This window comes from Tinamus guttatus, unplaced genomic scaffold, assembly GCF_059628265.1.
Source record: "Tinamus guttatus ecotype Peru unplaced genomic scaffold, ASM5962826v1 Tinamus_guttatus_pri_ptg000242l, whole genome shotgun sequence".
Lineage (NCBI taxonomy): Eukaryota > Metazoa > Chordata > Aves > Tinamiformes > Tinamidae > Tinamus > Tinamus guttatus.
The window spans coordinates 5378176-5403125 of record NW_028288776.1 but is presented as its reverse complement, the minus strand read 5'-3'; the positions used below and the strand labels follow the sequence as shown (position 1 = coordinate 5403125).

Genomic DNA, 24950 nt, shown 5'->3' with positions numbered 1-24950 from the left:
ACAGTGGTTCCTCTTAACACGATTGTGCCACCCAGCCACTGCCAACGAGCCCTCGCACTGCCAGCCTTCACAGCAAGGCAGCATTGCAAGAACATAACACCCACATGAGATGGGAGACCGAGTTAGGCTTTGCATCACTCGGTGGATCAGGATCCTGATCAGGATCAGGACTCACAGATAACAGTATCTTATCCATGGGACAATTTATGGACTAGATCACAGGCCAGTTAGCATCTTTTCCTTGACTAGAATGCAGACTTGTCACAAACAGGACTTCTTTCTCACAGCACATTAATTTGGGACCTCAGATTGAGGAAGGAAAAGAATTTCTGCTACTCCAGACAATGGGAACTGCTGGGATGGTCTCACTCACCTCTGCAAGGTGTTCCAGAAGCGCCGTATGACGGTAGTGCGGTACAGACTGGTGATGGGCTTCCTCATGGTGCAACTGATATCATGCAAGATGTCATAGCTACCCTCCATGGTCACTTCCACCCACGTGCTGCGCTTGAGTGGGTCCAAGGGCCAGGGTGTCACGGCTAAGTACTCTATCCTCATGTTATGCTTCCACAGCAGCACGAGCTTCACCTCCAGCTGCGACCCACCTGCATGGAAGCATTAGAATGAGATCAAGTGCCTGTTTTGCAAACAGCTGAGCTTCATCTTTGACCAGGGACTCCTGAGTACAGGGAGACTGCTTGAGCAGTGTAAGGACAGCACAGGAGAGTAAGGGCTGCCTCCTCTAACTGGAGTCATTCTCTCTCCTCTCCAACAGAGGGAGGCTTTGCTCAATAGCATTTGGGAGAGTAACTGCACGTGAGGTATCTGCGGAGCAGAAGGTGACTGGAACCTGGCGGTGCTGACATCTGCAGTGGGCTGTTCTTCACAGCCTCAGTCCTGCTTCCAAGAAAATTTGGTTGCTTTGCACAGATGAGCAGGACCTTTAAGCTCTAAATTTTTCTTAACTCTGCATAGTTATCTATTCCACTGCAGAAACATGGGTATTTGGATACAATGGACCCAGATCATAAGGAAACCAGAAGATACAGCTTAATACTTGAATTACACTCCATGTTCTCCCTGTCAGGAGAACACCTGGTGCAATCTTGAACCTGAAGCATGAAAGCTTCTTGCCATGCTTTATCCTCTTCTCCTTTGGTGCTTCTGAAGTTAAGAAGTATCCATTCACTCATCCATTCTTCAAAATGTGCATGTTTATCTCTTGCTTTAAATTCATCACTTCGCTTCTAGCAAGGCTAAAAAGTTGACTGCAAACCTCACTGAGCCAGAAGAACAAAAAACTGTCACAGTCCTGCTGACTGTGCCTGTGTATTTGTATCAAAACAACCCAGTGAAATTCGTTTTCTATAAGAGTGCCACACTGCTATTTCAACTGCTCAATCATCTATTTTGATGTCTAGTGTGCTCTATAGTTTGCTGGACTTGCAGTGTTTGTGAGATGAGTGATTGGATGTGCTGGAACGGTCCAAACAGGTCACCAGCCCGGGCCCTGTGCTTCCTGCAGAGTTGCATCTCCTGCTGCCACAGGCCCATCAGGCCACCCCTTCACAGGCTGACTGCGCTCTATTTTAGGGCCAATTTGCTTTTTGCTCCTGCAGTCCTTAGTGGGAGGCTGCCTCAGAGTGTTCCTCCCCCATGGATGCTTGGAAGAAAATTTCCAGAGTACATGCCCCATTAATGCTTACTCACTCTCTTCCTAAAATTGTTTTTATTCTGATAAACTTCATTTCCAGAGAACTGACAGTGAGTGGACACCAGGGGGAGAAATCCTCCCCAAATTCAGCTTTCAATAGGCAGGTTAAGCCAAGCCACAGGTATTAGTCCAGCGCAGGCTCTCCCCCTTTCCAGCCTCCGTCCTTTCTGCTCCTAAGGAATTCACCTTTCCCAAACAGTGATCAAAGGTATATGCTGTAATTTCACCTCAGATCTTACCAAGGGTGTTGAAGGCCACTAATGCTCTCCACAGTGGGCTCTCTATAAAAGCATTACTATAAAAGCATTTGCCAGGTTTGTGCCATCTGTTGTTTCCAAATGAAGACTATCTTAGTTTACCAGAGGGACTGTACAAGAATTTGTAGAGTCGTGTCTTTGCATTTCATTCTGTCAAACTGCATCTCATTTCTACTGCCCTAGTGCTCATCCAGTGCTTTCTGCACAATATTTTGGTTCCCATAACAAAGCCTCCCTACTTCATCAACAGCAAACATGATAAGTAAATTCCTACATTTTTTGCCCAGATCATTAACGAAAATATTTCCTACTCCCACCTGCATTTCCATTAGTCATCCTGGCTTTGCTCCTACCATCCAACACAAGCGAAATAATAATAATAAAAAATTAAAAAGAGGCAAAACATTTGATTAGTTTCAGACCATAACGAAAATTAATCTTTAGTCTGTTCGTACAGCAAAGCAGCATATTTCTGGTTCCTGACTTTATAGCTAATGAAAGATTTTGCTGCTTTCATTTCCATGAGATCCAGCTCCAGTTTTTAAAATTTCACTTCATCCTCTCAAGTCCCAACCTTCAGGACAGTCAATATCAGTGGCCAGTTTGTGCCCAACTGTTACGTTGTGATTCATGAAGGAGGATAAGGTCCAAAAATGTCCTCAGGGCTCTCCTCAGCTCCCAGCAGTAAAAAATGGTCAGCAGGGTTTGTTGTTGTTGTTGTTTCTGTTACAAACAGCAATCCTGACAACACCCCACTCGAGGAAACACGAGTGGAAGGGAGCTCCACCACTCCCCATGGCTTCTCAGACAGAGCCTCTCTCTTCTCAAATCCTCCCAGTTCCTCCCCCTTTCACAAGAACTTCTGTATTCCCAACCTTGGTAGGCTTTTAGACACCTCATATCAGAAACCAAATAGTAATGGGAAGCAGCGCAGTAATAAACACCACACACAACCTCTGGCACCTCCAAGCACAAAGCCAGCTATTGATTCCATTCTGCCCTTGGCAAAGGGAAGCAGAACAGTGACAGTGTCGAAGTCCACAACAGCTCTCCCCCTTCTTGATTCACAGCCACTTGGCTTCTTAAATTTTGGCAAAAGCTTCTGGCAATCCCAGTTAATTAGCTACTCTCTGTTATACACTTCTCTATAGAGAGGCCCAGAGAGCCTGGGTTAGCCAAGCTTGCTTTTCTTTGCACAGACAGTTCTGGATCACTAAATGCCCTGGTCTTTTATAAATTATACTTTCACACATTGGTTCAACCATTTTTTTTTCTGATCACAGCCAACACTTCCTCAGGGCCATTTAGTCTTTCCAAAGTGTAAGCTGCATTATCAGTTACTATTCTGAAGGCTGGCATAGAAATGTAAACGCTATTTTTGACACTCACGCGTTCATTTTTAAATTCCTTAAAAAAAAAAAAGTTATGAAAATACAAATAAACTATTTTTGGCTCAAGGAGTTCCCAGGTTGCACAGTGTTCAAGGAAAAAGAGGGGATGGAAAAAAAGAAAGCAGAAAGTACATATTGGGGGTAAACACGTATATTTTCCCTGTTCTTACTCTTCTCCATGCACCTGTCCTTAGTTACTTGTCACGGACAGTAACTCCAACTCAGTAAGGAACTCCTGTTCGCTGTCTTGTCCTCATAGGACACTGGGTGTCCTACGAGTGAAGGAAGACAACAGAACACTTGAGGAAAAACACAGGAGCAAGGTAAATATGCAGCAATATTTCACACACACTGTTCTAGGGTCCAGGAATTAGGTTCTTAAGGATACCCTGAGCCAGACCTTGTAGCTATATCTTGGTTAAAAAGACATTTAATGAACCTTTCCCCTGCCCCCCTTCCCATCACCAATTTGTCTAATTGCTTTTGGCATGACTCAGCTTGTGCTTTTCTCCAGCTTTTCTGCATGGTACTTCCCAGTCACCAAAAGCTCTTCACCATTCAATTAAATAAAGGCTCTTTCTCCACTGCCCTCCAAGCTGTTAGTGAACTTGTGCACAGAAAGATACAAGGCCCAATGAACACAGCTCGTGCAGTAGGTGACTTGTCAGAATGGTCATAGACAGCCCTAGACAAGGAGAGTGCCAGAGACCTGACGTGCCTGAACTTAAGCAAAGTATTTCATGCTCTGCCTACAGGAGAATAGTGAAAGCAGCCTAGAGGCATTACTAGAAAAGCTGTCTCAATGGAAAAATCTTCTTACATTCTTAATTTTAATATAATCACCTTGAAACAATAAATTTATGGTAGATCAGCTGGAAGATCAGCTTCAGAAACTATCCCATTTAATATGATCATGAGCAACTTTTGGACAAAAACTAGATTTAGATTCAGTTTGTAAATAGCATCAAGTCAGGAGGAACCGCAATCACAGTTAGTCAACTACACAGAATGGAGCAGTAGATTGATATGAATTTAAGAGTATTATTATGTGAAAAAGTACATTTAGAGACTAAAAAACCAACCAACCAAAACAAAACAAACAAACAAAGAAAAAAACCCCACACATTTTGACATTAGCTAAAAAAAAAAATCCAACAAAAAATAAAAACTCATCAGCTAGAAGTAAAGATGCATGAAGGATGTAGGAGTTTTTGAGGAAACAATGTAATGCAACCATGGAGAAAGCTCATGTAATTTCTGGTTTATCAGATAAAGTATTTTAACTAAGAAGCAGGCAACTATGAGGACTACTGACCAAGGCACTGATAAGACCACATTTGCAGCACCCTTATCAACTGCTTTTAAGAAATATGAGGCCAAACTGTGAAAAGTGAACAACTAGAAAAAAAATAATGTGCTATTGAGATAAACAAAGAGAGCAGAAAGCCCGCCCTTATTAAAGGGGACAAAAACATTGACTTGTTTGGTCTGGCAAAAGGAAAAAGGAAGGTTACAAAGGAGAAAAACTTTTTTCCTAAATATGTTTCCACTGTGCCAGAAAGGGAGAATATAAACTTGATTAAAAATAATGAAGTCAAACAGATCTAATTTGGTTTGATTGAGTTTAGAATGCAAACTAGAGAAGCAATGATGTTTTGGGACAATCTTCCAAGCAGGAACAGAGGTACAAGATACTTAAATAGCTTTAAGGTAGATCCCAATAAATTGATAGAAAAAACACCATCATGTGGCAGTTGTGAAAAATCTGCAGTTATAACACAGACTTTGTTTTTTTGATATAAAATTTGTTCTACACAATAATAACCCCCAAAAGATAGTGAGGATCCTGGATTATCATGCGCTGCACACATTTATAGAGTGCAACTCAGGGTTTCTGCTGGTCATTGCTAAGATCAATAATAATTTCTAACTTTGCCTGCAACTCATGACTGGTATCTGGATTTTTGTCTCTCCCCTTCAGTTAAAGCACTAGTCACAGGTGGAAATTTTAAGTTTTACTCTAACTCATTCCTTGGAATAATCAAAACCCTTGAGGGCCCTGACTAGTGGCTAGTTCTCACACTCCAGGTGCCCAAACAACCTCCATCAAGTTCTAAAGAACAGAAATAGTGGGTGCTTTGACATTCCCCTAGTACTGCTCAATGTCCTGGGCATTTTCACCTAGCAATATCCTTAGTTTCCCCAATTTTTTCCCTTGAAACACTATAGCTGGGAGACTTTTTTTTTTTTTTTTTGTATTAGAGTGTTTGAATTAGTGTTAAAATTCTGCAGTGTGTTCTGGCAAGGAACTAGAGAAATGATGAAACAAGAATGAAGAAGATGAACCACAAAAATGCAGAAAACCAAGTCTGTCCCTTGTTTCCCTGCAACTGTGAGGACTCATTTCCAAGATGCTGAGGACTGCAGCTTGTCTGCCGGTCCCCTTCATGCACATGTGGCCACAGAGCATCAGCCCAGCAAGTGCACAACCAGGCAGTCCTGCGCCAAGCAGCTGTTGGTAGAAAACAGCCTCAACGTCCTCCCATCTCACAGCCCCTCTCCCGAGGCAGCACAGCGCCCTGTCCGAGCACCCAGCCCCCTTCCCAGCCCAGTCACCTTTGGTGATGTTGACCTCGCGGATGCTGTAGCCCTCGCGCAGGCGCACGGAGACGACGCTCACGAGGTCGGCGTGCACCTCCTTCTCCGTGTGCTTCTTCCTCCTCATGGCCAGGGCCGGGTTGCTGCTCGCCGACACCAGGTGCTCGTTGAACAGCCTGTGCTGCGACACTGCAAACCAGCAACAGACAACGAGGCTCATGAGGGAGCGTCTCCCCCACTTCTTGTCCTAGAGGGGCTGTAGGTGCTTTACAGAAGCTGCCTAGCACTTTCTGGCCTGGGGAACCATGTACACCCCCTTGTTGCCATTTCTGCAACACAGCAAACGGGTCTGCTAGCACAGCCAGGAGGCCTGCGAGACAGACAGGGTGGGGGCCAGGCCCCAATTCCTACGGCCTCTGCGACAGGGCATGCAGTTTTATGTTCAGTCTGTTTAATCTAGACAGACAGGAACCGTACAGCTGTTGTAACGGCCACTGCAAGCTTTTAGACTTTATTCCTTTCCCTGAAAAAAGCTCAGGTTCCCAAGTGCTTTCCAAAAGGTGTCAGGAAGTGGAAGCCTTAACCTAAACCACAAATACGATTTTTTAATGATGCAACATTCCCAACTGCTAAGCCAGCTCTCTCCAAACTTTTCACTGTATGTGATTTCTGCTGCCAAGCTACAGAAAGCACAGATGGCATCAGAAATCCACCTAATCACTAAAGAGTGCTTCCAGGTTTTACTTGTAACTAGTGTCCCTTGGCATACTCTCAGCCACTAACATGCACAAAATAAGAACAATCAAGAGAGGCGTTCTGGCTGCTTCTCCAGGGCCTCGTTTTTCAATCCAAATTGCCATTTGCAAGCTTGATCAGGACAAACTCTCCAAAATGTCCCCATCTGTGAGCTAGCCAGTGCAGAGAAAAGGCTGGAAGAGAGACTCTCATCCCTCCACGCTCCAACACAGCGGCCCTAATTGCAGTTTGCTGAGCGGAGCCCAAAGAAAGGGGACTGAGGCAGAATGGGAAATTAGTTTTCCCCAAATTCCTAAAGCCAGGAAGCATGAGGGCAGTCACAGATTAGGCTCCAAGGCCCAGTAGTGCTCAGAGCCTTCAGGAGTTGCAGGTCTGGTATGCTGAGCACTCCTCGGGCCCTCCTCCTCACACAGGCACAAGCACGCAACACTGCAGCACTCTCGTCAAACCCCACATGCTGCTGCCTTTTCCTCATCTCCATAATACTCACAATGGCCCAGAGGGGACAAGGGGAAATATCAGCATAACCCAGCCTGTGGGGGTCACCCCAAAGAGAGGTGCTGCAAGACATCCATCTGCTGGAGGGAGCACATGCACACTCCTCACCGCAGTAGTACTCGGGATTCAGGGACTCGCCAGTGCGCAGGAAGGAGTACAGCAGAAACGCCTTGTGATACACGTTCAGATCGAGGCTTAGGGGATCCAGCTCGGGGCACGTGGAGAGGTAAGCACCAAAAGTGGCCATGGCGATGAATTTCATCAGCTCCACATTGGGAACGTGGCCAAAGCTGCAATCATACGAGTAGACACCGCCCACCTAAAAGGTAGATAAAGAAGAGACTTGTGCAAATACTGTAGTACTGAGGACACGGGAGAGAACAGGTACAGACAGAGACCTCGGAGAGGGACAGAAGACCCCTCTCCACCTCTCCCTCTGGCAGGCAGTAGCCCCTCCACTCCCCACTGAAGCCAGACATACCTGCACAAAAGAGCAGGCCACAGTGCCACTGCGAAGCTGGTTGAGTAGGGTTTCACACACAGCCACATCAGGGACACTGGTCACACCGTCTGTAATTATTATTATACCTGCAAAGACAACAACATCTCAGAGCATTTCCACCTCAGCCAGCTGCCACCCTGCCCACGCACACACGTGGGATGTGCAGATGGCATTTAGGCATGGCACAAACAGAAAGAAAAACCCTGTGGCTTGTTCAGACTGATACCAGCAGCTTTCAAGGCACTGTGGAGCTGGTAGACTTCGTGACTGTGCAGAGCAGCATCCTGCCGGGCCACAGCTCTGCCCTGAGCAGCACTTGTAGCTGTGCTTCCTTGCAAACTCCCTCACAGTGTACATGGTGCTTAGCACAGTGTCCTCCTCATTCCCACATCGAGTGCAGAGCAAAAGCTGCACTCGATGAAGGAACCAAAGGGTCCATGCACCAGTTCCTATAAAACTCATGCCCAGGACGCAGGATACAATCATCCACAAACAACTAGGCACCCTCAAACCGGGAGGATGAAGCCAACCTGCACTGGAGTTGGAGGGCAGCAACTGCAGTGCCAGAATACCCTGCCGGACCATGCTGACAAGGCCGACGTCGGCGGTGACAACGGACACGCTGGGCTTCCTGCCCGACGGCTCCGGAGGGTCACCAGGGCTCTCCTGGCTCAGGGGTGACAAGTCCACCTGGAAAAAACAAACAAATAACGCTGGGCTTCTTGCCCAACAGCTCCAGAGGGTCACCAGGGCTCTCCTGGCTCAGGGGTGACAAGTCCACCTGGAAAAAAACAAACTAAAAAAAAAAACATCAGCCAGAATTTAGCCTAACTTTAGTTCTTATTCCTAAGCAGCCTTTAGTATTAGCAGCCTTATAGTCTGGCAGCCCAGGAGCACTTTAACAAGCTCCACTTTTAGCCCTAACTCAAACCATCCTCAAAGTCCTAGTCATTTGGACCCCTTAAAAGAGTACGCCAGAGCTCCCTTTGGGGTAGAGGAATGGGATGACAAAGCCAGAGCTTTATTATAAGCTTATTTCTCACATGCAGGAAAATACAGGACACTTTGTGGTCACTCACATTAATTTGCAGAGCTTTAGATAAAGCAGAAGAATTAAAGAGATGCTGAATACCTCTTTTGTTTTCCCTTGTCATTTAGTAGAAGCTTCAGATATTCAGCATCTGTTCAGCTAAAATTCAGAATCCCTCAAGGGATTGAGGCAACATCTCTCAGCAGCAGAGCAGGTAAGGAACTTCCCAAGAAAGGACAAAGTCTGCGCCTATACATTTAACTCTGTGTAAACAGCACTAGGGATGCAATGCTGATATATGCAAATGCACGCAGGCTTCTCCTGTATCCTCTACAAGAGTGTCCCTCAAGTAAAGCACAAAATTTGTGCCACACATGTGAGGAACCTCAAGTGCTCATAGGCCCCTCATGCCCAGGAGGCTCTGGCAGTTTCATCCTGTAATAAGCTATTGCTATATTTTTACTTCTAGCTCAGAGAATGGATAGGAGACAAACTGCTTTTTTGTTCTGCACAGATGAGAAAAGCCCGAGTCTGTGAGCAAAAAAGCTGACTATGATCATATTAACTCGCTGGATGCCTTACATTCAGGCACTTGTTGACAGTGATGCAGCTGATGAAACTTCAAGAGTTAAAAAAAAAAAAAAAAAAGGTTTCAGCCCCTGCCTTCCCCTGGGGCCTCCCACCTCCACCCCACAGCCTGTGGCAGGATCTGCCCGTCCCTCCGGCTCGGGAGCGCGTCTCTGTCTCCGTCTCTGTCTCCCACTAGCATAGAAGATGTTACAGTGGCGTCGAATACATCAGGGCAAGCAGGAATGCATACAAGGCACTGTAAAAATACCACCTGGACACAGTAGAAAAGTTATTTCCTTCCTGCAAGTCAATTTGTGTTTCATGACCGACAGACAGTCTTAATATTCGGAGGTATAAATATTTTTCAGCTAGAAGATGAGGGTTATATCTCTTTGAATATGGAATGGCCAGAGGTCATCACTAGCCTCTTGCTCACATAATTGAGATTTTTTTTCCTTGAGCCCAAATGCTACCAACTAATACTAAAGGACTAAAATTCAACTGGACCAGCCATGCCTATGACTACAAGAAGAGTGCCGATATATATTGTTAATTTATGTGAACACTGCAGTATCATAATCCATGTTTTTCATTCTTTGCTTGTAAGATTACAATCTTGCTCTAATTTTCACCCAAAGCTGTATTATATAGTGCTATCAATAACTTGCTGATATCTATATCCCTGACTAATAAAAACACCTACCACATATCAAGGAGTATTTGAAGATCTGTGGGCTGTTTATTCAGCTGCAAAGTCAGTTTTTATGCTAACAAGGAATCATCTTCATTCAAGATTGTAACAAGGGCCAATAGTATCTTCACAGTTATTTACAGATTAATGATACTAGCTTTATCACCTCTCCACCACCCCCTTCAGACAGAAAACAGTCCTAGGAGGAAGGAAATCCTATAAAGGAGTCCGCTTGCTTTACTACATAATAATCCTGGACAAAAGAAGTGTTCATGTCAGTCCTTCTCCTCAATGCTTATTGCTTCTGCTTCCTCAGAGTTCATTTCTCATTACTGAGTCCCACAAAGTTCTCTTAGAAATTGCTGTTCCTTCTCCAGACCTACATGACTCTTCCTCTCATTATCAGCCCACCACAGAAGAGCCTCAAAGTGCAAATCTCCAGTGAGTCCAAAAAACACCAACCACGTCTGCCCTTCTCACCTGTGGCTTGGGTTCATACTGCTGCTGAAGCATCTCTGCCACTTTGTTCTCAAAAGCACATAGCTGCGTGTACACCTGGTTCAGAAAGGCCTCCCGCTTCGTCTCATCCAGCTGACAGCCCTGGAACAGCACCTGGACCAAGGATACACACAGCAGCCATCAAGACAGGGTTTTAAAGAGTAGCAGTCCCCACAAGAGCAGCTCTCACTGGGGCGTTCGGGCACATCCCTGACAAATCACAGGCCTCTCTGCTTGGGGCCAACTGCCTGCATGCAGCAAATCTGCAGTAGATGCCTGGAATTTGCTCTGGGAAGTGCCTGGGAAGACACTCTCATTCTTGGGCAAGAGCTTTCTACTTCTTTTGCTGCCTTCTTGCAGTGATCACGAGAAAGCAAAAGTCCTAAATCTGATCCGATCTCTGTAAGGAAGGCCTGTTTGTTTTAATTTAAATTCACTTTTAGACTAATCCAATTATCTCTCAGTAAGTAGTTGGGAAAAGGAACAGTTACTTGAAATAAAAAAAATAGAAAAATGTGGCTGGATGTTACAGAAGAGGCTGAGGGATGAGTAAGACTGTCACACAGAAACTCCCTGAGCTGACAGGCAGGACACATGCACGCTGTACAGGCTCTCTCTGCCCAGACCAATGCAATGTGCAGGCAACGCTGCTCGTTGTCGTGGCATTCCCTCAGCGTGAGGTGGGCACAGAGTGACATGGGAAAAACAGACAGGCTTTCTTGGAAAAGCTACACACATACATGTCTTTTCTTCCATAAAAAGAAGACATAGCTTTTTTCAATTATGTCCAGAGATGACAGTTACTGGCCTCACACAGGAAATGGGATCTAAAGAATACGAAAGTACCAACTTTGTAGTGCTCAACCCAGTGTGAATAGGAGAAACACTGAGGCAAAGCACGGTTCTGTCTGCAGGACAGATGGGCAAAACTACCACTAATTATCACTGGTAAATGGGGAAATTCCTGCTCTGCTTACTTTTATAGCACCTAAGAACTGACTGAGGTGTCAGTCAGTGCCCTTTTCAAATACTGTACAGACCATTAATCTTGTAGTCTGCACAGAAGTCTTAGGCAGATGTGGACCAGGGAAAGGAGAGGGAGAGAACAGGTCTAGGTTTAACAGATCATCTGTTTATCACCCTATTTCTGTGATATTAGCAGTGGGATGAAGCACACTATCAGAAATGGAAAAATGATGCAAAACTACTGTGAGGTGAGGGAACCAATACAAGGATAAACTTCAACCCCCCGCATTAGAATCATACACCAGAACCTGCTCTGTCTCAAGTAACTGTGAGGTTAACTGGGGCTGGGCTATTCTTCCCTGCAGGAAGAAACATGCTCATACTGACAAAAAAAAAAGAAGAGTAAGGTTTGTGTAAACCAGTAATTATCTTTGAATAAATCATTGCTACCCAACTGAAGCATGCAGACAAGCTTTTGGGGGATGCTGCTTCTTATTCCATGTTCCAAGCTAATTATAACAGGGCAGAGAAATTATTTAAACAGAAAATTGTGGATGGGAAAAAAAAAGGCATGAGGGAAGCATTAATTACAACCTAACTCTGAGAACATGCCTACGGGCATCCTTCTCTGCTAGGCCTCGCTCCCCCTTGAGAAACCTCTGCTTCCTGCCCAGGAAAGCTGCTCGTGTGCATACCTATTGCACTAGGCTGCACACTGTAATGAAACAAGCCTACAATAACACATTTAAAAGAGCCCAGCACACACATGTCCCCATTTCCCTCTGTGTTCACAGGCAACCAATGCAGCAGGTTGCTCGTGCTTTGAGATGTGCCAAGGAAGAGGCAGAATTTTACCTGGTGGGACTGCAGGCCGATGATGGAGGAATACGCCTGGATGGTCACAAAGATCTCTGGCTGGTAAATAATGTCTGAACCAGGGATACGAAAGGGTCTCAACAACCCCACTAGGCATCGTGAAAGGGCATGAAACACTTCATCAAAAATTATCTCCCCTGTTGAGTCATCCTACAGAAACAGAGAAAGGAAACTTAGCTTCTTTACTTTCAACCTCATTGATCATTGCCCCAGACACAGACATATGAACAAACACCCTTCTCTAACAGCAGCTGGACTAAAACAAGAGCTCTCAGCAAGCAAAGGACACATACGGAGCATCCAACAGAGACCTGCTCGGAAGCTGCCCAGCTAGGAGCATTTCATGCCTCACTCTTGGGAAAGCAAGTCCTCTGCAAAAAGCTAAGGTTGACATGGAGAGGAATAACCCTTCTCAGCATAGACAAACAAATCCAGTCTTTCAACACAGAGAGGCAATTCCTACACTTACCACAATCCCAGTGGAAGGGCTCAGGTCAAGCTCAATCACAAACCGGTACTGGCGGGCCAGGAAGGTGACCCGTGTCGAGGGCACTAGGAGATAGGGCCGAGGCTGGACAGGCTCGTCCGGCTGCCACCCATTAGGCAAGATGCTGAGAACGTCCAGCTCGTTTTCTGACTTCACCTGCGCAAAAAGGTTATTGGTGTGTGGGAGACCACGAAGCCAAACGTATCAAAGGAAGAATCAGAATAAAGAACAGGGTTAAAATCTCCTGCAGGCCCTGGTGCAGAGCCCAGAGGCACCGGCTGCTCCAGCCCAGGGCACCAACTCACCAGCTCCGGCTCGGGCACAGCCCAGATGACCTGGTGGAGGCGGCTGAGGACCCAGGCGAGGCGCACGTTGCGCGAGATGCGGTAGTCTTTTTTCATGAGGAGGAAGACGTGCCCTGCTTCCTCCACCTGCGGCACGGGGGAGCGCGGCCAGGCCCCAGGTCAGCGCAGGGCCCCATAGAGGAGGGAAGGAGCTGGAGCCCCCAGCCCCTCCAGGGAGGCCTTCAGCAGCGCCCCTCACCCGTGCCCACGTCCCCCCGGCCCGGGGACCCCCCCAGCCCCTGCTCCCTTGCAGGCCAGAGCAGCCCCCTGCACCTCCCCACGGCCCGGCCCCCCAACGCCCCTGCTGCCCCCACGGGCCGCAGCCGCCCCCTGCCCCAGCCCTGCTCCCCAAAGGCCCCAGCCACCCCCGACATCACCCCTGCCCCCCAACCCCGGTCACCCCCCACTCCGTCCGTGCCCCCCCACACCCCGCAGCTCCCCCCCCCAGGGCTGCCCCCCACCTCGGCCCTGCTCCCCCCGCGCCCCGTCACCCCCCCGCGCCCCGGTCCTGCCCCGGAGCCGCCGCCGGGCCCCTCTCCCGCACCTCCCCGTCGCCGCGCTCGGCGGCCGCCATGTCCGCGCCGGCGGCCGCTCCGCCCCGCGCCCTCTCACCCGCGCCGCCCCCGCGCCGCCGTCACCCGGAAGCGGAGCGGCCGCCATGCAGGTGAGGGGCCCGGCGGAGCGGAGCGGCCCGGCCCGGGACACTCGGCTCGCGGCACGGGCTGCGCGGAGAAGCAGGGAGGAAACGGGGCTGCCCGCAGCCTCCCCTCCCTTCTGTCCCCTTCCCTGCCGCTCGCACGAGCCGGGCTGCTCCCTGTGCCTTAGCTATAGACCGTGTCTTCAGTCAGCCTTGCTGCCTTTCTTTGCACTGATCTTTACTGTATTTTTTTTTTTTCTGAGATCATAGAATCATTAAGGTTGGAAGGGATCTCTAGAGATGATGTAGTCCAACCCTCTTGCTCAAGGAGGGACACATAGAGCTTTGCACGTGCCGTTCAGGATGCAAATAAAGCATGCATTTTTAGAGCAGTAAATACCATTTAGTTTTATCCTCCTTTTCAAGTAAATCCCATTATTGCTCATGTTTCCTTGATTAATTCTTGAGCTTTGAGTTGTTGTTTTCAGAAGATACACCAAAGATGTTAGGTTTTGAGCCATAATGTTCTCAGTTAGGTGAACGCCACAGGTTATGAAGAGCTGGGCTCCTTTTTCCCTTGTTTAGCCACGTGCCTCGCTTTGTGTTGACCTTCTCTGAATTCAGCTTTTGCCTCCCCCTTGGTATCAGGAGGCCTCTCAGAAGGCCAGTCTTTACTACCTGGGCCTAATCCAGCATTGTATAACGAACTTCCTAAAGCCTGAGTGTATTTTGGGCAGGCAATAGGTAGGGTGCTTCTTGGAAACACTGCTCTTATTGCATACGTGCTTGGCGGCGCTTCCATCTGCTTCCTGCCCCTAATGGCTTTGGAGAGAGCTCGGCGGAGCCGCGGCTCGAGAACAGCGTGTGCCCCGTGCGGCTTCGCCCAGCCTCTCGAGGGCTTCTTGGAGAAGCACCGGCGACGGGCCAGGTGAATTGCCTTGGATGCATTACCTCCGCAATAAAACGCTGGCTGGTAGCCCAGCCTGTAATGCGGTCATTATTGATTAATTACCTTGCACAAGCACAGTGAACACGTAGAGCAAGTTACAGACTTGTTTCCTAATTGCGCAGGAATTGCCCAGGTCCGTCGCAAGACAGAGGAGAGTTGGAGTATTTTGATCTGCCTCTGCAGCACCCAGCAATCCGCTTTGGAGGCTAGAGATTGGATTGTGCCAAAGTTGACTCAGCCTTTTTCTCAAAGGCAGTTAACAGAAATATAGTCTTTTTTTTTTCTCTCTCTTTTTTTTTTTTAAATAAACCTTTATCTTCTTGCTAGATATGACTAATCTATTTAATTTACAATGTGCTTGTGAACATAGAAGATGACCGGATAATCCCTACATTATAATTAATAAATAAAGTGAAGCTTATGCTAATCCACTTCATTTAAACTTCATTTTTTAAATACCTCCTTCTCTGGAGATATTCAACCGCCTGCCCCAGACACGATCCCGTTCACTGTGCTCTAAGTGACCCCTTCTCGTGCAGTGGGCTTGGACTAGATAATCACAAAGGTCCCTTTCAACCTTAAATCAGGGCAGTCCTCGCAGCAAGCCTGCAGACAGCCTGGTTCAGCCCATCTGCTTTCCCAATCGCATTCTCTTTCTATTATTTAATTGCATTGTCTCTCCCGTCCTCCAAATGGATTATTATTCTACAGTTCTTGATTTACATTAGCAGTTTATTAGGGCTGGAACTTTAATTATATTTTAATTTTAATTATATTTTGCACAACTCTGTTGTATGAATAAGTAAGGCTAGACAAGATTCTAAAGGGTTTTTGTAAGAGTCAAGGATCTGTCTTGGTATCTTCAGCACCCGATTTCCTGTGCTCTGGTACTTTGCTTGTTGCCATCCTCCCTCACTCAGGGATGTTGGTGGGAAAGGTGCTTGATGAGTTCAGGTCAGGCTGAAGGCAGGTGGTGATCTCCAGCATGGTCCTCATTACACCAATACCTCCCACAACTATTAAGGGAAAAGCAAAATGGGAGTTCCTAACTAGAAATGCTAGAAATGGCACTTGGGCAGGAAGAAAGTAAAGAATGAGGTAAAGTGTAGAACCTGGGGCTTTCAGGCCATGGACATGATGCACATTTTGCAAGAGGCTATTTTGAATGAAGACACCACTGTACCCACATCTGCTAGCAGGAGTCGAGGGAATGCTAATCTACCAAGAGCTGAGCTGGCTTAAACAGCTCATAAAGATGGCATGAGCTAACCCTGGTGACACTGACTGATGTAGTAAAAAAGAAAATGCAGGTGATGATATCCTCACTGTGCACATCTGGATCTTCCTGGGGACAGCCGGCTGAGGGCTCATCTCCTGCCTAAGTGCTCTCAGTGAAAGAGGTCTGCATGAGAAAAAATATATATAGTATTAACTCAAGAGTTTCTGTTTCTCTCCCTCAAAGATGAGTGTGTGTTTGGGAGGGCTATGAACACGTGGTGGACCCCTCTGGTCCTCGTAAAGGTGGCAACCTTGTTCCCTTGTGGCAACCTTGTGTCTTTCCTACCTTTTTAGAGAGAGGAAAAGCAGCTGGAGCTGACTCTGGAGGCGCTCATCAGCCAGGTGGCTGACCTGAAGAACTCTTTGGTCAGTTTTATTTACAAATTGGAGAACGAGTATGACCGACTCACATGGTAAGGCCTCTCAGAGCTGGCAGTGCTGTCCATCGCTGCCAAAGCTGTTTCAGAATCTGCTCTAAGGACCTCAGAGTATAATTAAAAACCACTAAGCTATTGTCATTAAGCCTAAATATGCTTTTCACATTTCTACTGATGGAACCACTTAACGTCTTCCACTAGCAAAACAGCTGAAAAACATTTGTTCTGCACTACACTGCAATAGGGTCATGCCAACATCTTTTAAGCTGGGCCCTTTTACAGTAAGTCATGTAGTTGTTTGTGTCCACAGTGACTGGAAACTTCTTGCACAGAGTATCTTACAGACCTGCGTATGCTATAAAATGAGCAGCTGATCTTTCTGTATTTGTTGACCCTTAGGACTTTTTCTGCCTCTGGTGTAAATGGAATTCTCGTACCTGTCTGCTAGTTCTGCATGTTTTACCAGATGGTTTGAGAGACTTGCAGGGTCACATTCTCCTCATGAAGCAGCAAAAGGACAATGCAGCTTCAGCTTAATAAACCATACAGCGTCTGACACAGTGTCTATCACTGCAGCAGAGCTTCAAAGGCAGTTAGCATTAATAGTTACTGTTGTATATGGCAGGAAAGGTGGTGAATCCCTGTAAGAAAACAAACTGAAGGAGACTTGCCCGATGAGATTATCCACTATCTAGATCCATTATCCATTACTCTGGACAACTGAGCTACAGATAGTGTTTTTCCTAACTGTTCTGCTTGGGAGTCAAGTTGTGTCTCCGAATTTGTTTTAGGGTCCTACTGAGAGAGCACTCAGAGAGCTAAGCATTCTGTGTAACTCTTGACATCCCAGACACCTGACACTTTTAGGGCCCACCGTGTCCCTGAGCTGTCAGCTGCATCATTTCTGGGGACTGGCATTTGTCCTCTGTGTTCAGCCCTAGGTTTTACTCTTCATTCTCTGAAGGAGACTTGTGGGAGGAAGAGTAATGTTATTTCCTCACTTCCCAGCTATTTGAGTGAAGAATAGGTAAAGACCATCTCCAGAATCCCTTTCCATGTTCTGTCCTCTTTCTCTATTTTCCCAGGCCTTCAGTTCTGGACAGCTTTGCGTTGCTCTCAGGACAGCTGAACACCTTGAATAAGGTGCTAAAGCATGAGAAGACCCCATTATTGCGAAACCAGGTTATCATACCCCTGGTGCTATCACCAGATCGTGATGAGGAGATCATGGTAAGAATCTTCCATCTGAATGAGGGCCTTCAATATCAGAATGTGCTTGTGTACTTGCTCCAGCTTGCTATTCGTTGTCCTTGTCCCTTCCTCCGCTCTGGGTATACAGAAAGAAAAGGTGATGAGCTGTTCTATCTGGGAGCTGCTTTGCTGGGGAGCTTTCCCCTACAAGCATTTGCTCTTCGTGCCCTTTACAGGAAGTGTTCCTGTTCATATGTCATTTTCAAGATCTCAGAGCCTGAGGAGCTGTAGTATCCCGTTATTTAACCAGGATGTCTCCTTGCAAGCTTTTATTTTCTCTGCTATAGTTGTGCTGTTCCTGACAGACATCTGCACCTAGCTTTGCACCTAGGTGCACCTAGTTTGTCACCAGACTATCATGGGTGGCACTGCAGAACCTACAGTGTGAGCTGGCAAGATTTAGTCTTGGACTGAATGTGAAAACATTTCTACCATGTGAGCAGGCAGCAGGTGGGACAGCACTGCAGCCTCCCACGGGGCACTCTGACTCAACGGGCACAGTGCAAATTTCTAGATGAATAGCTGACGCTTCCTAAAGCTGCATGGATCAAGGGTTCCCCTGAGCTTGCTGCTCACCTTGATCCTGTACCGTGCTCTGGTCTGAGCTGTTTGAGTGCAGAGCTGGAAGAGAAAGTTCTGAGTGTGGCTTTTCCACCTTGCAGCGACAGACGGAGGGACGTGTGCCGGTGTTCAGCCATGAGGTGGTGCCTGATCATCTCCGAACTAAGCCGGATCCCGAGGTGGAAGAGCAGGAGAAACAACTGATCACAGATGCAGCTCGAATCAGCCCTGATGTGGCACAGGTAGGGGAAGACGACTTTGGTGCTTTTGTCTCTTTCTTAATACCAGGGCAAAGAAGTCCCCTGCTTCTCTTGCTCCTGTGTTCTGCCTCCTTCACCCTTCCATCTGACAGTTCTCTGTCTTCTGTCTCCTCTTCTGTCTGAAATTCTTCCAGTTGGCCCCAAAGTTTGGGTTTCTCAGTCTCCCAAAGTAAGGGTCTGCAGCCTGCTCTGCAGGAGGTGCCTACACTAGAATGGGACTCTCCAGGCCCTGCTACCAAAATGCTTAGATTCCATAGATCCTGGAGAAGAGAAAGCATGTTTGCCTACCTTGCTGGCTTGTGCTGTGTTGGAGGTATCCTGGTGTTTTCTAATTATTTTCTCATTTTGTAGAAACAGATCCAAAGTCTGAACAAAATGTGCTCAAATCTGCTGGAGAAAATCAGCAAGGAGGAGCGGGAATCTGAAAGTGGAGGTATGAGGTGCAAGTGGGATACAGGGCCAAGCAACAAGCTTGAGAGAGCAGCGGCAGAATGGGAAAAGCAGAGAGGCTAAAGCATGGGGAACACATTCTACCAGTACAGAGGAAAATGTTCAGGAAGATGCAAGACTGACTGTCTTGTAGCTCCCATATTTGAAAAGGCACCCAGTGCCTGGGGTGTGTTTTACTTGTGCTTAGCATTGTGCTGTGCATGGCAGAAAGCCATTGCAATCCTTTGCCATACACCCCTTCAAGTTGATCAATGCTATCTTTGGTGTTTCCCAAGAAAACCTCTCGGTCAACATGGATTAAAATAGTTATGAAAATGCAACTGCATGTCAAGTGGCTAACAGATTTGTCTTGGCATTTTACATGTATGTAGAGGTACGTAACCATGTAACTACTTTTCCAACTTATTTGCCAGAATGCTTAAAAAACAAACCAACAAACAAAAAAACATTTTTTTTTCTACAGGTTTACGTCAGAACAAGCAGACTTTCAACCCTGCAGATACCAATGCTCTGGTAGCAGCTGTGGCCTTTGGGAAGGGGCTGTCAAACCGGCGCCCCCCTGGCACAGGGGCATCTGTGCAGTCAGGCCAGCCAGGAGCTGGTGCAATCATTGCAGGGGCTTCAGGCATGCAGCAGGTCCCAATGTCAGGTGCAGCAGCTCAGCAGCAGCCAATGCTGGCAGGAGTGCAGATGGCACAAACTGGACAACCAGGTAAATAAATAGTATCTCTGAGAGTGAGAGAAATGTAGGGACCAACAGCATAAACTAAATGACTGTTCTGTAAAGACATCAATTGGAAGTTCAATTGGCCCAAAAATGTAACTGTTAGGAGCTATTAAGTACATCTATTGGGCACCCACATCTGCAATATTATATGTAGTTCCAATCTTTGCTCTTTGCAAAAAACAAACGAACGAACAAAAAAAGCATTATGATAGAACTGGAAAGGCTCTGTGAAGGGTGACAAAATGGTCAAAGGTCTGCAAAGGCTTTCATATAAGGGAAGACTTCAGAAAGCTGTGGCATTTCATCCTGGGAAAGAGATAGTTTGAGGATGGGGAGAAGAATGTATGGAAATCTATAAAATCTCAAACTGTACAAAGCAGATGAATGGGGAATGATGGTTCACAGTTTCCCATGATCCAAGAAGGAACCCTGCATTTTCCAGGAATGCACCTGTGAAAATACCAGCCTGTGGATTTAGGACAAAAGGAGATAGTTTTCTGAATACTAAATAATGAAATCATAGAGCACATTGTCCACCTGAGTGATAGATTTATGAAATTTATATATAATAGAAAAGTAAGTAGGTACATTTCTACATGCAAAATCACTCAGCAGCCAATATTCATGACAACACCATCTCTGACTCAGAGTCCTTGAGCCACAATATGCTGGAAGCTGAGTGGGAATTCTGAAGGCATCACCACTGGCTTGCCCTCTTCTGGTATTGATCCTTAAATCTCCCCTATGAGATGCTGTCAGAAATGGGTTTGGCCCAGGGGACCTGCGGCCCTAACTTCATGTTGCTATTTTTATGTTCATGTTAATTGGAAATCTGGATATCAGATATTTTAATTGGTGTTTTCTTGCTTGTATAATGACTGCGTTGTTTAGAAATTAACTTGAGCAACAGTATTAATCCTAAGTTAATGATGTATTTATGTTGGAATTAAAAAGTGATTTCCACTTTGGAAAGAAAGAAGGCCTCTATGATTTTTGGCTGTATCTCCACTGACAGTGTCTCCAGGCTGAGAAGACAGTTGTTTCTGTGCCTTGAGCATGGTGGTAACGAGAGTACTTGTCCAGCCTGTGATACTCTGGACTTTCCTTTTGATAAAAGCAACTGTAGTGGGTTTGGCCACAGGTCCCTCTGTCTCAGCAGCCAATTCCTGATAATGAGCAAAAGTGGACACTGAAAGAATAGAAGAACAAAGGGTACCTCGGGTGACACCTTCAGCGGTCACCATTGAGGGATGCTTTGACCTACAGTTTGCTTTGAGACCAGTGTGTGTAGTAGCTATCAAATTCTATAGACACTTTCTAAACTATGATTTTGACTTCTCCAGTGACTGTGGCAGAATGTCCCATAGTCTTATTTCTTTTTGTTTTTAAATCTTTTGTGTGGTAATTTCTTTGGTTGATTCCTTTTTACTTATGTGTGAGAAACAGTGAATAACTCTTCCTCATTTACCTCATACCAGCTTTTAACAGTGTGATGTTGTCTTCTTTTTGTCCATCTGTTTTTTTCAGCTAATGAGTCCTAGTCTATTTAATATGTATTTGTCTGAAAATTATTATATAACTTTGAGCATCCTTGTCACTCTTTCCTGCACCTCTTCTGTATGTTTTCAAGGCTGAGAGGAGTGGAACTGCTCAGAGCACCCCAGATGCCAGTGAACCCTACAGTGCAGTTTTCTGAAAGTCTAGCAGTATTTGTCTACTGACTGTTAGTCCTCATAGAATCCTTAAGGTTGGACGGAACCTCCAGGGATCATCTAGTCCAACCCCTGCACACACAGGGTCACCCAGAGCACGTGGCACAGGGCTGCATCCAGGCGGCCCTTGGAGATCTCCAGAGACGGAGACTCCACAGCCTCTCTGGGCAGCCTGTTCTCGTGCTCCGTCACCCTCACTGCTAATACGTTTTTCCTTCACGGAAGTGATGTCAGGTTACCTGCCAACTCAATGCATTGCCTTGGATGTGCCTGAAAAAGTTCAATAATATTTATTCTGTTAGCTAGTTCTTCATCATTTTTTTTTCACCAGTCGCATTGTAATTTTAATTCTCAGAAGTTATTCCTTTTTCTGTTCTAATATGGGTACACATTCCACTTTCTGAAGGAGTGTCCCTGAGTGCTGCTCTTTAATCAGTGTCCTTTTATTTATTTTTCTGATTATAGTTTTGTCTGGCACAGTACATTTCCACCAAGCTGCCTACATGATGTCTTTTAATACACTCCCATGTATGATTGGCATCAGCCAAAAGTAATAATGCCCTACATTTAGATGTGGTTTAAGAGAAATTAAGAGATCTGAGAGAGAGTTAGTAATTTAAATACATGATCTGACTATAAAAAATGCTATGTATAAGAGAATACAGGTTCTTGTGTTTGTCTCTCTGGATAGAAGTGGGGGGCAGTCTGGGTTTTATCTCTATCAGCAATTTCTGTGAGCCTGGAAAGTCCAACTGTCCTGTGGGAGCCTCATGGCAATAAGAAGGGCTTGATTAGGATTAGGATGGGACGAGAACAGAAGTAAGGGGGGAACTGGCAGGAAATGTCAAGGTGGTTTCTCAACAGATTTCTTAATCATTTGTAGGAGAGAGTGATTGTGTTACATGACAGACTGGAAGATGTTGTGGCAAGTAAGCCTAGTGTAGTACAGGCAGTGGAATAGAAGGCCCGACAGGACTGTTGTGCTTCTTGCATAATCCTCAGTAAACGTCCTTTCCGATTCTGCATGGCTTTTTCTTTTTTATCTCTCCAGGAAAGATGCCGAGTGGCATAAAAACGAACATCAAGTCTGCCTCAATGCATCCATATCAGAGATGAGCTGAGATGAAGAAAACCCAGGGAAGAGCCATTACCAGCATTGCTCCTGCTGCAGCCACCGCTCCTGGATGCTGTCTAGGACTTCTGAGTCTCTTTGCATACCCACATACCATATCCAGGGAGCTGGGAACCCCTCCCTGGGTTTGATTTAGCGCTAGGTGGTTTGTGCAGAGCTACTAGTGGCTCTGCCTTTGTAGCTCTGCCTTTGTCCCTTGGGATCAGAACTCCCTGTTCATCCAGAGCTTTACTTCTGGAATGAAACCCATCTTCACGTCTAGTCAAGAGAACTCCTGCTTCTTCCTGATGTAGAACCTGAAGAGCTGCATGGAGCGCTCCTCTCCCGGTTTGTTTGTTGGTTCAGAAAAGATGTTCGTTCTTTACTCCCTCTTGTTGAATAAAGACCATGTTACCCATGTTCTGTACAGTGTGTCACTGATGTCTGTTTCTCGGGTCATTAGGAGTGTCACTTCCTTTTGAGTAAGGCTGAAGAGCATCTCCAATCTAAAATACACAAGAAACCTCCTTGGCAGCCAGGTGCTATGGGCTGATGTGTACAGAGCTGTTACAAAGTGAATCCGCAGGGTGCAAACACAAGCAATAAACATCTTGTTCACTGTAAGCCTGTTATGACTACTCCCCAGAAAGCCAAGAAAGCGAGAAAGACTTATGACACAACCCACAGCAAGAAGAGCAACATTTCAAGAACAGCACAGAGCGTTTGTATTCTGATGCTGCTGCAAGTCTTAGGGGTGTATGATTTCACTTCCATAATTATATGCTTCTGTGTTCCTATAAAGCTCCTTAGCTACTTGAGGATTAATTCCCCTCCTTCAGAGAGGTATTTCGTTCTACTTTGAGCTGTGCCATCCTTGAATTAGCCAGGCTGTAAAAATCTGTTCCGTTTCTTTCTGGAACTGGACACAATGACGCTTTTCCTGTTCTACGTTCTGCCCTTGAGTGGTAACATAGAATGAGCCCAATGAAAGGGTCCTCTGCAAATAAAGGGGGCAGATGCCTGCCCACAAAGCATGCCAGGGTGCACAGAACTATCCTGAAGACAACCAGCCTGCCTCTTGCTGCTTTTGCCTGGACTTCCCTTTTGACTTGTGGTGAAAGCTAGTACTGTATTTTACTCAAGAGCATCTGTCACCAGTCTTAAGGGTGAGGAAATCTCCACTCAGCAGATACAGCCTGCAGCTGCTCCCACACTGCTTGTATCTGAGCTAATCGGACCCATCATATTTGTGGAGGCTGTGGACTGTCCTCCCAAATCTAAACCTTCCACAAGCCTGTGACGCGGGCAGTGTCTGGCAGCCCTTTTTGATCTGTAGCACCTAGAAATAGCCTCATGGAGGCATAGACTCTGTGGTGAATTTAAGCATCTTCATCTGGAGATGCTTTGCTAGGGTATATTTTGCAGCCCCTTCAAAGTCACCTTTGTTTTACTGAGGTTCTGCAGCCTATGGATTGAAAAGCAGTGAGCTGCGAAATAGAAAGTTCAGCTGCAAGTACAGACAACCCATAGGTAAGCAAGGCAGCTCCCCCACACAGCCCAGCTACACATCGGCAACAGCCGCAGCCCTCCGCACTGACGGGACTGCTTTTTGCTCCTTGGAGCTGTTGACTCTTGCGGGGAGCTGCTGCAAAGGCAGGGCGTGCTGCTGGCTCTGCTCTGAGGGTTTTTTGCAGTGCTTGCAGCTGAGGATAGCCCAGAGGAGTCCACAGGGCCGTGTGCTGTGACAGGCTGGCACCACATGGATTGCTGTTCCTGCTCTGTTTCTTCCCTGCTTTTCTCGGAAGGAAAACAGAAAACTGTGAGAGGAGCTGGTATCCCACCCCCCGCACTGGTGGCCTGTGGTCTCTCAGCCCCGCTCGGGTGCTTTCAGATGGGGTTTGGAGCTCGTTTCCCATGGACGTGGCCCCCTTGGCTCTGGTGTGTGGCACGTGAGCTGCAGACAGGAGCGCGGCTCGCGGGGGCTGCCTGCCGCTAACCTGCCTCTCCTGAAAACGCCTCCAGCAGGGCCGGCGGGACCTTTCACACACTTGGACGGGAGGAAGGGAAAGACAGGCAGGGTTTTTTCCGCAGATTACAGAGTCGGAGTGGCCTGCTAGGCTCCAGCAGTGCAACTTCCTGCATGACACAGGCGGCGGGGCGGCACTGTATTAATTCTTGTGTATGTCAGAGCACGGCTGTTAAAAAAACAGTTGATCTTGAGCTGATATGTTTCTGTGGCAGTGACTGCTAGGTTGTTCCAAAGTTCAATGATCCAGACTGTAAAGTGCCTGCACCTTGTATTGAGGCTGTATTTTCTAATTCCCTGTAAGTGGCTGGCTCTTCTCCAAGGAATTTGTATATTATTATGAACAATTTTTCTTCCTCCATTATGATAGACTGAATTGATGGAGAAGTTCCAGAGCCTTTTGCTTTAAGGCATATTTTCTGTTTTCCACACT

General features: G+C 46.5%; 2 protein-coding genes across 2 annotated transcripts in view; one reads left to right on the top strand and one right to left on the bottom strand.

Moving 5' to 3' along the window:
* SZT2 (SZT2 subunit of KICSTOR complex) overlaps positions 1 to 13754 on the bottom strand; it is a 57569-nt gene extending 43815 nt beyond the window's left edge. The window contains exons 1-10 of the mRNA XM_088526103.1: positions 13723 to 13754; positions 13140 to 13265; positions 12817 to 12990; positions 12327 to 12497; positions 10488 to 10619; positions 8247 to 8406; positions 7696 to 7802; positions 7323 to 7533; positions 5979 to 6149; positions 374 to 605 (exon numbers count right to left, since the gene is read on the bottom strand). Of these exons, the coding sequence (XP_088382229.1) occupies positions 374 to 605; positions 5979 to 6149; positions 7323 to 7533; positions 7696 to 7802; positions 8247 to 8406; positions 10488 to 10619; positions 12327 to 12497; positions 12817 to 12990; positions 13140 to 13265; positions 13723 to 13752 (1514 nt within the window). The 5' untranslated portion in view covers positions 13753 to 13754. The remainder of the gene's footprint in view (positions 1 to 373; positions 606 to 5978; positions 6150 to 7322; positions 7534 to 7695; positions 7803 to 8246; positions 8407 to 10487; positions 10620 to 12326; positions 12498 to 12816; positions 12991 to 13139; positions 13266 to 13722) is intronic.
* An 82-nt stretch (positions 13755 to 13836) lies between these two features.
* MED8 (mediator complex subunit 8) lies at positions 13837 to 22677 on the top strand. The gene is made up of 7 exons (XM_088526184.1): positions 13837 to 13842; positions 16337 to 16455; positions 17505 to 17649; positions 18333 to 18473; positions 18843 to 18924; positions 19405 to 19653; positions 22432 to 22677. Exons 1-7 carry the CDS (start codon positions 13837 to 13839, stop codon positions 22494 to 22496), a joined length of 807 nt encoding a protein of 268 aa, XP_088382310.1. The 3' UTR covers positions 22497 to 22677.
* The last annotated feature ends 2273 nt before the right edge of the window (positions 22678 to 24950 follow it).